The sequence below is a fragment of the Rhincodon typus genome, chromosome 32, assembly GCF_021869965.1.
Source record: "Rhincodon typus isolate 14 chromosome 32, sRhiTyp1.1, whole genome shotgun sequence".
NCBI lineage: Eukaryota > Metazoa > Chordata > Chondrichthyes > Orectolobiformes > Rhincodontidae > Rhincodon > Rhincodon typus.
The window spans coordinates 24,490,624-24,505,233 of record NC_063363.1 but is presented as its reverse complement, the minus strand read 5'-3'; the positions used below and the strand labels follow the sequence as shown (position 1 = coordinate 24,505,233).

General features: G+C 40.1%; 1 protein-coding gene across 3 annotated transcripts in view; it reads left to right on the top strand.

The window, feature by feature from the left end:
* Positions 1–602: 602 nt before the first annotated feature.
* LOC109934062 (opioid-binding protein/cell adhesion molecule homolog) overlaps positions 603–14,610 on the top strand; it is a 920,827-nt gene continuing 906,819 nt past the window's right edge. For all 3 annotated transcript variants that reach the window (XM_048615652.1, XM_048615651.1, XM_048615650.1), the window contains exon 1: positions 603–1,295. In XM_048615652.1, the coding sequence (XP_048471609.1) occupies positions 1,081–1,295 (215 nt within the window). In that variant the 5' untranslated portion in view covers positions 603–1,080. The remainder of the gene's footprint in view (positions 1,296–14,610) is intronic.

Here is a 14,610-nt window from a genome sequence, read left to right as displayed (position 1 = left end):
TGTATTCCTGGGTAATGCTGCTTTTTTTTGAAAAAAAAATCACGAACTGAATAGCTGCTGTAACGTTGAAGTCAGTGCCACTGTGTGGTTGAACTCAGTTAACAATGACTTGTGACAAACTTTAGCTCCCGTCCATAGTGCTGGCTGATTAGAGCAAACAACGTGAGGATCCCAGCTGCAGTACAAATGACTGGAGTAAAAGAGGTCACAATCCTCTTGCTGACTGTGCAAGTGTTAAATGCTCTCGAGCGAACCACGGGGCAATTTGAACTGGGTCCAAAACAAGAGAACACGCTGCTGCGCTGAGCAATGGGTTAAATTTCCCTGCTGGAATTGACAGTTCATATCAGCCGAGGTCGAAAGCGCTGGGATAGTATTGTTAAATGCAAGATTCATCTTTTCATCCAGATCCGTTCTGTGTTGAATCGTGTGAAAGGATAGATCCGTGTTGTCATGCATAGCCATATGGTTACCTTGGTGTTTTGAACATGAATGCAAGGGTTAAATGAGGAGAGCCGGAGGAAAGGGTGAGTTCGCAGCTGCTCGGCGATGTTGGTCACTGGGTGGGGGGGAGGCGGATGCTGGATGGTGACGATGCTGAAGAGGGGAAGGACTGTTCTCACAGAGCTCCAGCTCGAGCCGCCTTGGAAAGCACTAGCTTTCAACTGATTCTTGTTGTTATCTCTCTCTCTCTCTCTGTCTCCCCGTGACAGAAGCTTGCACATCATCTTTTTTTTTATTTCAGAGAGGGAGGGGGGTGAAGTACTCGGACTGAGAGTTGCATTTTTACATTGCATTGCCTTTGCTGAAGAGAAGCGTCGACTTTTTATTCCCCTCTGTCAGTTCCTACTATCTCGGGCACATTTCCACTCTGGACAGTTTGGATACAGAATTATTTTTTGTCTCTCTCTGAGATTTGGAGCTTTTTTTTTGAAATTTGGATTTGATCTTTTCTTTGGGAGTGTTTGCCTGCACCAGATTGCTGGACCGTCAATCTCTCTCTGTCCCTCTCTCTCTATACATATACATATATTTTTGTGTGCTTGTGTGGCGGAGGCTCGAGTGGGTTTCGAACTTGTCATGCGGCTGTGTGTGGCGCTGTGTCCGGCCAGGGGGGGCTTTGGCCCTGACACACGGCAGTTTTCGGGCTCCTGCCCGGCAAGGTGGCTGATGTTGCTGGCGCTCAGGTTACTTTTCCTTGTGCCCGCAGGAGAGCCGGTCGGCCGCAGCGAAAGCAACTTCCCCAAAGCCATGGACAACGTGACCGTGAGACAGGGAGAAAACGCCGTGCTCAGGTAGGCTAAACACTGCTGTTTCAACCTGTTCAATAAATGGAGATTGCTATTTTTTTTTGAACCCTTAACCTCTTGTTTGTTATAACATTCATTTTTAAAAAAGTTGGACACAATTCTCACTGCCCGCATTAAATTGATATTTCCCCTTGCTAAATGTTGCATTGTCAATATTATCATTGTTTATTTCCCAATTAATGAGTCTCCTCAACGTATTCCGGAGCCTCAAATGTTCTCTCTGTACAGATATTGTATTTCTCTCGGTTTGTTGCTCAGGAGTTGAATTGCTCATAGTGTTTTGCCTCGATAAAGTCATTTTCCAGTATTGAAGGGAGCCCAGTTTACCGGGTCCTGATGTACCTTCAGTGATCTCCCCAGGAAATCGACCTGTGTGTGATTGCTTTATCAGCTGGGGGAGCTGACCTCCAATTACCAGGCGCTTCCCTAGGAAGGCTGGTGAATCGGATTTTGCCCACTTGATCTTTCAGCTGTTGGCGATGTCAGTTTTTTGGGGGGAGGTCCCAGCCCATGATTGTTAAGAACGCTGTTCGTCAGTTTTCCAGAATCCAGGCATGTGCACAGCCCTGGAGTCTTACCGTGGTCATTCATTTACACTCTCCTCATATTCTTGGACACTGTCCAAGGTGTTGGCTCCCGGTTTATTTGTAACTGCCTTGGTGGTTGAGGGTGGGCGGTGGGGAGGTGGGGTGCTGGCAAGCTGGGATTTTCTAAACTGACTGTGAAGGGGGTGGGTAGGGGCGGAGTTAGAAGCCGTACCATCCAGGGCTAGTTGTTCAATGTCACTTCCATGTGTTGTGTGATGGAATTGGGAGCAGGCTGAAAGAATAGCTGGTTATCAGGGAAAAAAAGAGTGTGTTGTGGTGCATTCATATGTTTGTTCGTTTTATTTTTAGACTTGCTGTGTATTCCTTCTGTGTAGGTTTAATTGTATCATATACTCAGCTCGTTGTCTCAGACTGTTATCAATGTGTAATTATTGTTTGTACAGTATATTCTTAGATATGAGGGGATCAGTCTTTTTTAGGGGAAAGACAGGTCACTTTTTCCTGTTTTGATAGATTAATAAAGTTAAAGCATTAAGACATTTTTGTTATCAGAAAACCCATCTCCAGGAGACGACTATCATCAGATCTGTTGGTATACATTGCTGGCAATGTTGTAGCCTTAGCTATCCCTGTACTTTAGTGCTGGTGATTTTTATTAATGCAGTTCTTCTTGGCGTATAGTCATCTCGACAGAGAGGCACCCTTCTGTTCAAAGGCTATCTGAATAAAATATTACTATTTTGTTTTATGTATTGCGCTGCCTGCGGTGGTAAAAATCACGAATGCTGTATATGTCAGGAATCTTGAAATAGTAGGGACTGTTTTCACATCTTTGGTGTGACCATTGAGGAAGACGGTAAAAGTCCTAATTTTTACAAGTTCAGTCTCATATTCAATTTCCCATATTCAGGAAAAAGTTATTAACTGTAAGAAATATAAGACTTATATTTCCATCACACAGAATCAGTAATGTGATTAACATCTTATAATTATTGCTTCATATATTTGTGACTCAGAGGCTAATATTTATTGATTCAATGTGTTTGAAGATGCTTGATCGATATTGTGCCTGCATTAAAAAAATCACTTTTTTAAACTTATGAATAACAAAAGGTTATTCTTATTTGCATGTAAATTGTGTGATGCATCAATGGATGTACAGGGAGTAAGGTTGCTTTGGTTGGTACCTCTGAATGTACTCGTTTCATTTCAGTGGATGTTGCTTGTGTTGGGAGTAACTGCATTCCCATTATATCAATGATCCTCTTCATCACCATACATAGGCAGGGAATGGCTCCTGTTTCATTCAACTTACTTCATGTCATCTTCCTGGTGGTATCAAATTATATCATAAGAAAATATGTTTATTCTTTCAAAGACAATTTCAGCTGTGTATCGGTTGACAACCGAAGCAGTGTTAATTTTACGTGCATAAGAATGCAAATTACGCTCCAGACCTTTAATTGAAGTAAGGCCATTTTATGAATTCCAAGCCTTTGAAGGAAAATGTGGTGTTGAGGGACACCAGTGAACAACTGCATTTCATGTGTTAAATACACGAAGACAGTTTCCAGTTGAGAAATTGTAATAAACACAACCATATCCTGCCAGTATTGGACTTGTATTTATGATCTGGTCTATGCAGCTCAGTCAACCCCATCTAAGTTATTGATTAGAAACAGAAAGTATTTCATGAGATAATTACTGTGATCACCAGATCCTAAAACTAAGCATGGCAAAGGATTGCCTTCCCTTTATGCCTTCTAAAAGTCCTTTTTTTTTCACAATTAAATATCAGTTGGTATACTCAGCATAAAACATCATTACAAGCTTCAGGAGAATTGGATTGAAATGGAATTCCATATGAAATGATGTAAATGTGTGATCAACAGAGGAGCAAAAATGTGGTTTGTGAAGGCACTCTCTTTGGAACTAGACATTACTGGCCTGGTTACACTGTTGGACTGCAAACAGATCTTTGAAAGCTAAGTTGGTCAACAGCTGGGCTGTTGGCTCTTGAATGATGATGACTGAAACCGTTCCATGTATAGTTGCTCAACTGTACGTGAGGAGGTTTGCTGCTCTTGCAAAGTGGGGAAAGTTTTATGATGGATGACAATCAGATCACTTTTTTGTTTCTAGAATCAAAAATTTAAAATTGTCCTCCAAGTATCTTTAGAAAGTAAAATCTTAACTTTATTATGACCGAGATTAGAGGGGTGCACTGTTCCCTTTCTAATCCCATTCATCCATTGGCCACAACAAATTTAAAATTGAACCAGGTTGGTGATATGGTCAGTTGTTTGGTCTCAGACAGTGTGAAGTTCAAGATCAAGGTTTATTGTCAGAAGCCAACTTAAACAAAGGTGCAAGATTAATTGCCAGACTGGAATATACAAATGTACTAGGCATTTTAAAAAGTAACTGATTCATATTTCACATATGCGTGCGCATGAACACATATGTACACACACATACGCATACACAAACACACACACACCTGAGAAGCAAAAACTGAACACTTTGTAGATGTTAACTTTTGAGGTACTTTGGCCAAGTTATAAATCACTCAAGAATAAATGCTAAATCACAGAATGACCCAAATGCTGTTCTGATTCCAAAGTCATTCTGCATGTACAAGTTCCTGACATTTGGGTGACTTCTGGTCGGGTGAATTCTCTTTGGTTCAGGTAATGAGGTACATTCCAAGAAAATCCTCTTTCAAAACTATTCCTGGGTAGGGAAAATGTCTTTTGATAGATTTTCAGCCGATGTAATTTGCTGACAGGAATTGTGAGGAAAGAAAATGAACTCTAGATTAGTTATTGTTCTGGCGGGTCAAATTCTCTCTGGGTTAAAAAAAATGCACCTGTCTTATCTCACTGAAACTGGGACCACTGAGAGGTTATAGGATCTCTCTCTGAAAGTTCACCAGGCTACAAGACTCATTCAAACTTATTGGTCTTTGTTGCTGTTTGTCCAGTGCCTTTCGTTAACAAAGCATCTTTAAAATTTTAAGATAGATTTGAATGGATCCAGGTGATTTATTTTTAATTGATCATGTTTCCTTACAACAACTTAAAGGAATGGGTCCGCCAATGAATCCCTAGTCACTCAGTTCAAGATTATCTTTCCAGATACCTCTCTTTCCTTGCACAAAGCTGCCAAGTTCTACTTGGTGATAACATTGTATCATTCAACTTGCACCAGTGCAGTGTTAAAGATGATGTTAAATGGATCATAATTGTCCGTTGTGATTGGGATAACTGTTTGAATCATCAGGTGAGGGCTTGATTCTCAGACAGAGATCTGGCATGTGTTCTTAAGCAAACTCTGATGTGAGGAAATATAAATAAATTATTGCTACTCAGTTCGCTGAAATTATATCAAATGTTGGCTGATCACAAAGCAGCATCATTGGGGAATTAACGTAGAAACTGCACTGATCCTTCCTTTATCAAGGGACACAATTCAAGGACACTCCATGGATTTTTTTTCTCTCTTGAGTTGCCTGGCTGAACTAGGCACAACGTGCCCTACTTATTACACTAGTGTAAAATTTTTACTTTTACTTGTAATTTGAACTTTATTTTTGCTTTTACAAAATCAAAAATAGCATGGTTTGTATTGGACTGAAGCTGCTGTTAGTCTGTAGTTTGCATGAAAACCTCAGATGAATTGGACCTTGAAAAAGCTTTAAGTATGATATCATGAAATACAATAAACTGTAAATAAGTAACAGATGTAATTTAATGCAGAGAAGTCTGAAACAATAGATTTTGGTGGGAACAACAAGACAGGCAATGTAACTAAAGCTACAAATCTAACGAACCTTCAAAAATAGACAGATTTGAGAGTGTACATGCACAAATTGCTGATGATTGCAGGGCAGGTGGAGAAATTGGACAAAAGGTGTACAGAATTCAGAGCATAGAGCACAAAAGCAAGGAAGTTAGGATGGATCAATATAAACATTTGAATCAGTCTCAAATGGGGCATTCTACATTAAAAAGGACATGGAGGCTTTAGAAAGAGTGCAGAAATGATTGACAAAAATAGTTTCAGGGAAGAGGGACTTCAATCATGCAGGTAGATTGGAGAAACTGGGGCTGTTCTTTGAAAAGAGAAGACTAAAAGGAGATTTGGTGCAGCAGTTTACAATTATGAGGGGTCTGAACAATATAGATGGAGAGAAACTGTTCTTATTGGCAGAATGATCAAGAGCCAAAGGACATCAATTTAAGGTAGTTGCCAAAAAGAGCAACATGACATTAGATTGAACTTAGGAACACAGTGAGTGGTTATGAATCACTCACTGAGCGTGTGGTAGAAGATAATACAATCATGGCTTTCAAAAGAGAGTTGGATAAGTACCAGAAGAGTGGAAAAGTGCTGGCCTTTGGAGAAAAGGTGGGGAATTGAGAGTGGCTGAATTGGTCTTACAGAAATCTAGCATGGATGCGTTGAGCTGAATGAATTCCGTCTATGTTGCAGCCAGTCTCTGATTTTCTAATTCCTGCGAGGAAAGCACCCATTCAAATCCAGGATATTGCAAGGTTAGCCATGTCGGCGTCATTGAACGAATGATCAGTAAGCTGACGATGCACTGAAGGGGCCCGAATAGATTTACAGATTGCCTTCAATATGTACTCGTCAGAGTCTCCAGAATGGCCATGGTGTACTGCTCTTTGTGCAACATTGTACAGTTGTGTTGCTTGAAGGAACAAACCACAGAACCTCTTTAGACAGTCTGGGAAGGAGGAAGTGGAATCTGGTAAAGACAAGGAAGCAGCACTGATAGTCATTAGTTCCTGGGATGCCCTCATTGTTTCAAGATTCACATCTGTGAGAGCCACCCCCCCTCCCAATACCTCACCTCTCCCACAACTGCCAACCCCAACTTTCCCTCAACGCAGAGTAGTTCTGCAAACAATCACCCCCTTTCCAACCTCCTCAACATCATTTCTTGTTTCATTACTTCCGAGGTCACTTGACAGAAAGCAAATAAAACTTGGCAACATGAGAAAGTGGGGAAACTATCAATATTGAGAGATAGTAGGAACTGCTGATGCTGGAGTCAGAGATAACACATTGTGGAGCTGGAGGAGCACAGCAGGCCAGGCAGCATCAGAGGAGCAGGAAAGTTGACGATTCGGGTCGGGTCCCTTCTTCAGAATTTATCAATTAGTCAATACTTATTTGGCTCAGAAATAAAAAGGGAACTTTTTTGTTTTAATGCTATTGCTGCAGATCTAAGTGCAGCTATTAATCATTGCCCTGCCTCCTGCCTCACATTTTGATATGGTGCACACTGTAACTTCATAAACCTGGGCTGCCTTGATCCCAACTTGACTGCTTTGTCTTCCGGGCTTTGGAATCTGTAAGTGGCAGAATCAACCATCCGGACTTGAGGCCGCATATTAGGTACTAACTGTGAAGCTCGATGCTCCATGCAGGTGGCCCCTCTTCCCATGATTAAGGAAATCATCAGAAAGCCTGAGAAATGATGCCACTCAAGCTCTGGTTGGTCTGCTCCAAGCTTGCTGTGTGTGCATATGAAATATTCTTCCAGCACGTTGTTCTTTCTTTGGTGCTGTTCCAGAAACATCCGCTTCGCCAATATGCCCCAAGATTCAACATCTGCATCCAGCTGAATGCAGCTTGCAATCCAACGTGGCACCCCAGTGTGAACTCTCCACAGTAGCCTCTGCCTCCACCATCGATTATCGATCAGTTAAGTGTGTATCACCAGATAAAAACCATCAATCTTCTTTACTCCACTGAGAAGTGAGTATTTGAGAGCTGGTGTCTGGTCCTGTACAAAATTCCCTCTAGCCGAATGGCTGCAAAGCAACCTATACATTCCCACCCAGCTGGAGACAAGTTGACACCCTTGAGTTACTACAGATGCTGGGCCAAGCTACTTTAAAATACCTGTGCATTTAAGTCTCCTGTGCACTACATGAGGAACATTAGATGGTACTTTTGTCCTGTGACAACGCATCCTTGAAGAGAGTGACCTGCTCTGAAGGGTCACCATTAATGTCCTTCCAAACCTCCACCTATTGGGTGCTTGAAGGACCTGTCGGACATTGAGGGCATGAATTGGAATTGTCAAGGTGAGAACATTCTCAGTAATCATAATCCTCATGAGAATATTTCAATCTCTTCTAACATCAAGTCATTATGACTGAGTGTCACATGACATGTGGCAATCCAATATTTAATTCCAATACCTGGTGACTGGGAGGCATCTATCTCCGATGATGAAGAGCAGTGAAATTCTGGTCATGTTTAGTGTTGCCACCTCTGCTGTTGTCAGGGTAAGATGATTGAAAGTCATTTATAATTCTCTACCTAATTGAGGTGTTCTGTGCTCTTCTCCTGCATGGTGGGAAAGGAGAGACATTTTGAGTAAGAATAAAGGATAGAGGTCATATTATGAGAACGATATTGTGGGGACGGGGCATGACAATGTATAATGTGCAAGTGTCAGTGATGGACAGACAGATTGGGGATGTGAAGGAGTGTATGAACAAAAGACATTGGCTATATCCACTGAGTATGTTGAGATGTGATGTGCTGGTGCTAGCTTGAGAATATAGGATACGGCGTCGGTGTAAATCACACATCGGAATTAATTTAAATGTCCTATTATACGCACCTTTCCTGACATGATTTGGTCATTAAATCATTTCCAACATTGAATCCAGGCATGTGGTGCCACACTGCTATTGCTTACCATCTCTGCAACCTTCAGCCACATCTTGCTGGTTTCACCAGCTGATTTCTACTGCCCGTCAATGGGAAACAGTATGTCCTTGCAGCTCTTTGCAGCCACAACATCACATTCAGTGAAGTTTCACTAAAGTCAGCCATTCTAAGATTGCACACTCTATTCTGACACTTTCTTGTGTTTTGCTTTGAGTTCCAAAATCCTTTAAATGAATCTTTCCAAATGTGTCTTTGAACAGTGGAGTTGAAATTAACTTTACATGGAGCTATTAATGGTGGGAAAATGTTAAGTGTAAAACTGTGGTCAACAATGATGAGATATAAAAATATCAAACATCCTGAAGTTGTATTAACTTCTTTGTGTGTTGTACTAAATAAAGAGAATGTTAAACCAAATCAAGTCAGAGGGTTCATTTAGTTACCATTCATCTGTCCCCTGAAATTGAACAACAGTCTCTATTGCCTGTAAGTAAGCTAAACAGCATGTAAACACGGTAGGTGGCATATGCTGTTGATCTGTTCAAACAAATGATAGGAGAGTATTCTATGGAGCTTGTTAAATAACACAGAAATAAATCACAGGGGTATGGCCTTAGAGTTGACAATGGAATTATACTAAAATAGTCCATTAGCGTCCACAGCAAACACATATAACAACACAGAGAAATTGTGATAAAATGTGAAGTTGCCTATTTTACTGGTCAAATCAGGAAAATGTTTGACATCTGTGAAAAGGGCATAATGGCCTGCCATTACGGTGGACTTTGAAAAAAGTATCTCATCACAGGCATTGCAATAAAATTGCCGCTATTTTCTGCAGCAAGATTTTGTTTATATTTGTTCTTTGCTACAAAATTAATTTCAATCACAAAATAACGCATAATTTTTTGTTCTTTTTATCTTTTTGACTAATGTGTAGTCTTTTTTTATATTTCTTGCTTCAGAGTTCATACATAGAAATTTTTAGGATATTACATGGACGACTGCTGCAGATAATATGTACTTGTATTAACTGCTGACAGGAAGCAGATAACATGAGAACATTTTCACTTAAGTGGCTTAGTCTGTAGGCAGGCCTGGTTATTTCACTGCCCATTGGACTAATACAATGCATGTGTGAACATCAAAAAAAAAATTCACATATGTGAAACAACACTAAAAAATGAGCAGCAGCTTATAATCTTCCAGAATTCATTTGTTGATGTACATAAAACTGTATTCTGTCGGAATTTAGAATCCCTACAGTGTGGAAACAGGCCCTTTGGCCCAACAAATCCAAACCAAACCTCAGGGCACCCTGCCCAGACTCATCCCCCTATAACCCACCCAATCCACACATCCCTGTGGGCAATTTAGCATGGCCAATTCACCTAACCTGCACATCTTTGGACTGTGGGAGGAAACCCGTACAGACACAGGGAGAATGTGCAAACTACATACAGACAGTTGCCCAAGGCTGGAATTTAACCCAGGTCCCTGGTGCGTGAGGCAGTACTGCTAACCACTGAGACACTGTGCTGCCCCTTTGTGTACTACTTAGCAAAATGAGTAACATGGGCAAAAAAAACAATGATTTATTTTGTTTTTGTGTGGTATTCATGTCAAAACTTTTGTGTTATTGAATTTATTTAGCATTGTTGGCATCACCACACTGCAAAATGGAAAGCAAAGAGAAAACAGGGTCTAGGCCCGAAACGTCAGCTTTTCTGCTCCTATGGTGCTGCTTGGCCTGCTGTGTTCATCCAGCCCTGCACCTTGTTGTCTCGGTCATCTGCATCAACAGCATCTGCAGTTCCTACTATCTCTAATTAACATAAGTTTGGTTAGATCTTTTAAGAGGTCACTCACCAACCCAGAGCACCACAAACATCAACCATCTATTGTCACTTCAGTTAGAAATTTTCTAATCGACCTGTTCAGGGATGTTATTGCTCAATTTTGGAGAAGGTAGGACTTGAACATGAGCCTTGTGGCTTAGAGGTAGGGCCATTACTGCTGTGCTGAAAAAGTGCAATTTGAGGTCAATTTGCACACCTGTCAGTTACTTCGGGCTTCCTTTCTGGAGGTGCTATCAAAATGCCCTTACAAACTCAAGAATTCATTGTAATTTTCAGAAAGAAGCTAAGAGAAAATTACTTCTCAAGCCTTGGATATTAAGGAGTGAAGGAAATTCAATGGATGGAGATCGGTAGATATGCAGATGTTTGGTGTACTCAGTTCAGAAGACCGAAAAAGATGTGTGAATCAGTTCACATCAGTATTAGCACCACATTATTTTAAATGCACCGATAAATTGGTTACTTTTCAATTTATTTTTATTAATTTTTAGGATGTAGACATCACTGGCTGTGTCAGTATTTATTGCCCATTTTTCATTGCACTTGAAAAGGTTTGAACTGCTTTCTTGAACTGCTGCAGTCCATTTGCTGTTCCTTTTTCCTCAGTTGATATCAGGTGGTCTGTCTAGTTTTATCCTTTTATTTCCTTTTTAACACCTGATACAACTAGACCATTTCAAAAGGCCATTGAGTCAACAACATTGCTGTGTGTCTGGTGTCACATGTAGGTCAGACCAGGGAAGGACAGTAGTTTCCTTCTCTAAAGGACCAGATGGGTTTTGATGAAAATTGACCATGGTTTCATGCTCACTATGAAACTCTTAATTCCAGATTTTTGCTGCATTCAAATTTAACCATCTGGTTTCTGAGGATATTACCTCGGTCTCTGGATTAATAGTCTGGCAACAATACCGCTAAGTCATTAACTACCCTTCATTTCCCCTTCATTACCAGGAACATTACCAGGTAGATGAAGACAAATTCATTTGGCATTATGCCTAGATTATCATGGAGGCATCACTCAAAGTTGCACATGAATGCCATTTTAATTGGATGGATGCAAACTCTTGACTATTGTAGTTTCATTCTGTGTTACATCAGATAATATGATGGAAACTATTTTGAACGACAAGAAGCAACAATGGTCAGAAAAAAGAATCAAAGTCACAATGAATGGATGAGTGGAGTACAAATTTGATTGCCACCCATTTTGCAAATTTGGCAGTTTTAGTCCTACAGCTGAGAGGCGGGAAAGATTAATTTGAATCTACACAGGGCTTTGCAGAGAAAGCTGAAGAGTAGCAGGGCTTTGCAGAGAAAGCTGAAGGGTAGCATTCATAGTTGTGAAGGCAGGTGCTTGAAAATCCAAAGAGAAAAGAAACATAACCAGTGATTTTAAAAAGAAAAGTCAAATGGGGGAGTAGGGTGCATGTGCGCTTATTTTTGGGGAAAAGAGGAAATCAGCAAGGAGCACAATTTGCAGCCTAGCAACATCGATCATAGAAATAAGATAACGAGAAATCTAAATTGAAATATGCCAGTTTCCTCCCAATGGTTGGTTGAAATATTAAAAATTCTTTTTAATCCAAATATTTCAGAAAGCAACACAAGCTAATAAGCAGAGCAGAACAATTTTGGCATTTATGATCGTATATTGTCATTAAAACTGTACGATAGCTTACATTATCTCTTGCTTTAATTTTGCATAGAATGTTTTTCCTTTACATCAACAGATGAGGAAAATTGTGCTCTTCACTGTTACCTAAAATTTATTCCCCTTTTTGATAATGGCTTGGTAGGTGGTCATCTTTCTGAGTTGTGCCAGCCACGTGAGAGCAGCCTGATAACATTTGATTTTAATTTATTTTTTGCTGTTTCACATCCCGCCTCCAAAACTTCAACTTGAACAACATTGGCACAGCCAAGGTATATTATATATCAGGGCTGTGCAAAATATAGCAGTGTTCCAAAATCATTCTACCAATTATTTTTTAAATTTCTCCAGATAATAGATAGGATTTAAAAGGGGCATGAGATAGTAGTTATAATTATATTATTAATGTAATTTTTGATGCCTTCTCTTTTCTTTTTGATATCCACTTCCCAAATGTTCTTCTGATTTTGGATTGATATGTTAAGTATTGTTTCAAAGTATTTAGAAATATGATGCACATATCCTCCAAATTACAGTTCAAGATTATTATGAATCAAGTGGAGAAGAACTGTATTTTTTTCTTATTTACAGGGGTTTCCCTGGAATACTCTTAAGCTTAAATTGGGCTATCTGATATTATGTTGCTTTAAAGAATCACATCATTGGATTTGTCTAGAAGATTACAGTAGGTGTTCCTGTGTGATCTCTAATATGAACATTGTTGAATTCCCTGACTGTAAGCAGATTTGATCCACAGGATTGTGGTTGACTCTTAACTGCCTTCCAGGCAATTAGGGATGGGCAATAAATGTTGCCTAGTCAGCGACACCCTCATCCCGTGAATGAATAAAGGATCTCCATCTCAGGAAGGGCAAGGAGGCTGGTCCTGAATTCATCCCAGCCAGCAAACCAATTGTACACCTTGCTATTGGCAGGTCGGCTGTTCAGCCAACTGGAGCCCATTCCAGAACTATGTTGCTAAAGGCTCCAGTTTTCTTTCCATGACATAGCTGACCAACAATTTCTTCATCAATTGCAAACTGATATTCGACTAGCTTGGCTGCATTTTAAATCACTTTCCATTGCCATCATGCCCTGCAGTCGAATTTGAAACCAGAGCTTCTGACTCAGAGGCAACCATTACACCACAAGACATCCTAATGAATTTTTGTAATTGAATTACTTCCATACAGATTGACAGTTGCTTTCTTAGTCATATTTGGTATTTCCATAGGTTTCATAAAGCAAGAATGTAGCTTTAACTTTTGAGTTTGAATGGCCCTCAAGGAGTTCATAATAAGTATGCTGACCATTAGAAATGTCTTTTAATCAACTTGAACATGGGTCTCCTAGCTCAGAGGTAGGGACATTATCACTACCTCTAGAGCCCATGCTGACCATCGTACACAAACAGTTAAAGAATGGCAGAATGCTATACGTGCTCAGGCCAGGGACTCTCTGTAACATCATGATTAGCACCAATTTTCAAGGCAAGTCTTTGCTCTCATTATCTAGCATCTACCCAAAACGTAATTTTTCTGTAAACTAATCGTGTATGCCACAGCAATAATGAATGTGATCCAAAGAACTGATCCCCTTAACAGAAGTCTTTACTTGACTTTAACATTTTCTAATCAGTCACCTTTCAGACATTCTAGCAATTGACCGTCTGTAACATTTCAAATCACTTTTGTTTTCTGAAGTATATATTTAACAATCTTCCAAACGTAAAAATGAGTAATTGTAATCAAGTTAGGATAGACTTCATTCATTATAAATAACTTCGGTTCTTTCTCCTGTTATATTATGGACGCACTTAAGGAGTTATCATCCTATTTGTAGTACAAATCTAATCCAAAATTGTTACTTTTGTGCGGAAAGGTTTGTAAAAGCACCTGCTGCATTTTCTCCAATCTGACACAAGATCAAACAAAAAATTAACATTAGCTATGCAGTTGTTACATCTTTGTGTCATCTGCAAACTTGGAGATGAAGAAGCTACTTGTCATATCTTGAAGTTAAATAAGTGGGCAAACAGATGGCAGATGCAGAAAATGTAGATAAATGTGAGGTTAGCTACTTGAGTAGGAAAAAACAGGTGTGCAGTTTATTATCTGAATGGTGATAGATTGGGGAAGGGAGTGACACAACAAGATCTTGGTGTCCTTGTGCATTAGTTACTGAAGGTAATCATGCAGGTGCAGTAGGCGGTGAAGAAGGCAATTTGTATGTTAGGCTTCATAGTGATAGAATTTGAGTACAGGAACAGGGATGTGTTGTTGCAATTACACAGGGCCTTAGTGAGACCACACTGTAGTGATTGCAATGAGGTCTGCCAAGTGGGTATCATAGAATATGAGAGAGAGGTGTTAAAATTGATTCAGAGATAGTAGGAACTGCTGATGCTGGAGAATCTGAGATAACAAGATGTAGAGCTGGATGAACACAGCAGGCCAAGCAGCATCAGAGGAGCAGGAAAGCTGATGTTTCGGGTCTGGACCCTTTTCTGAAGAAGGGTCCAGACC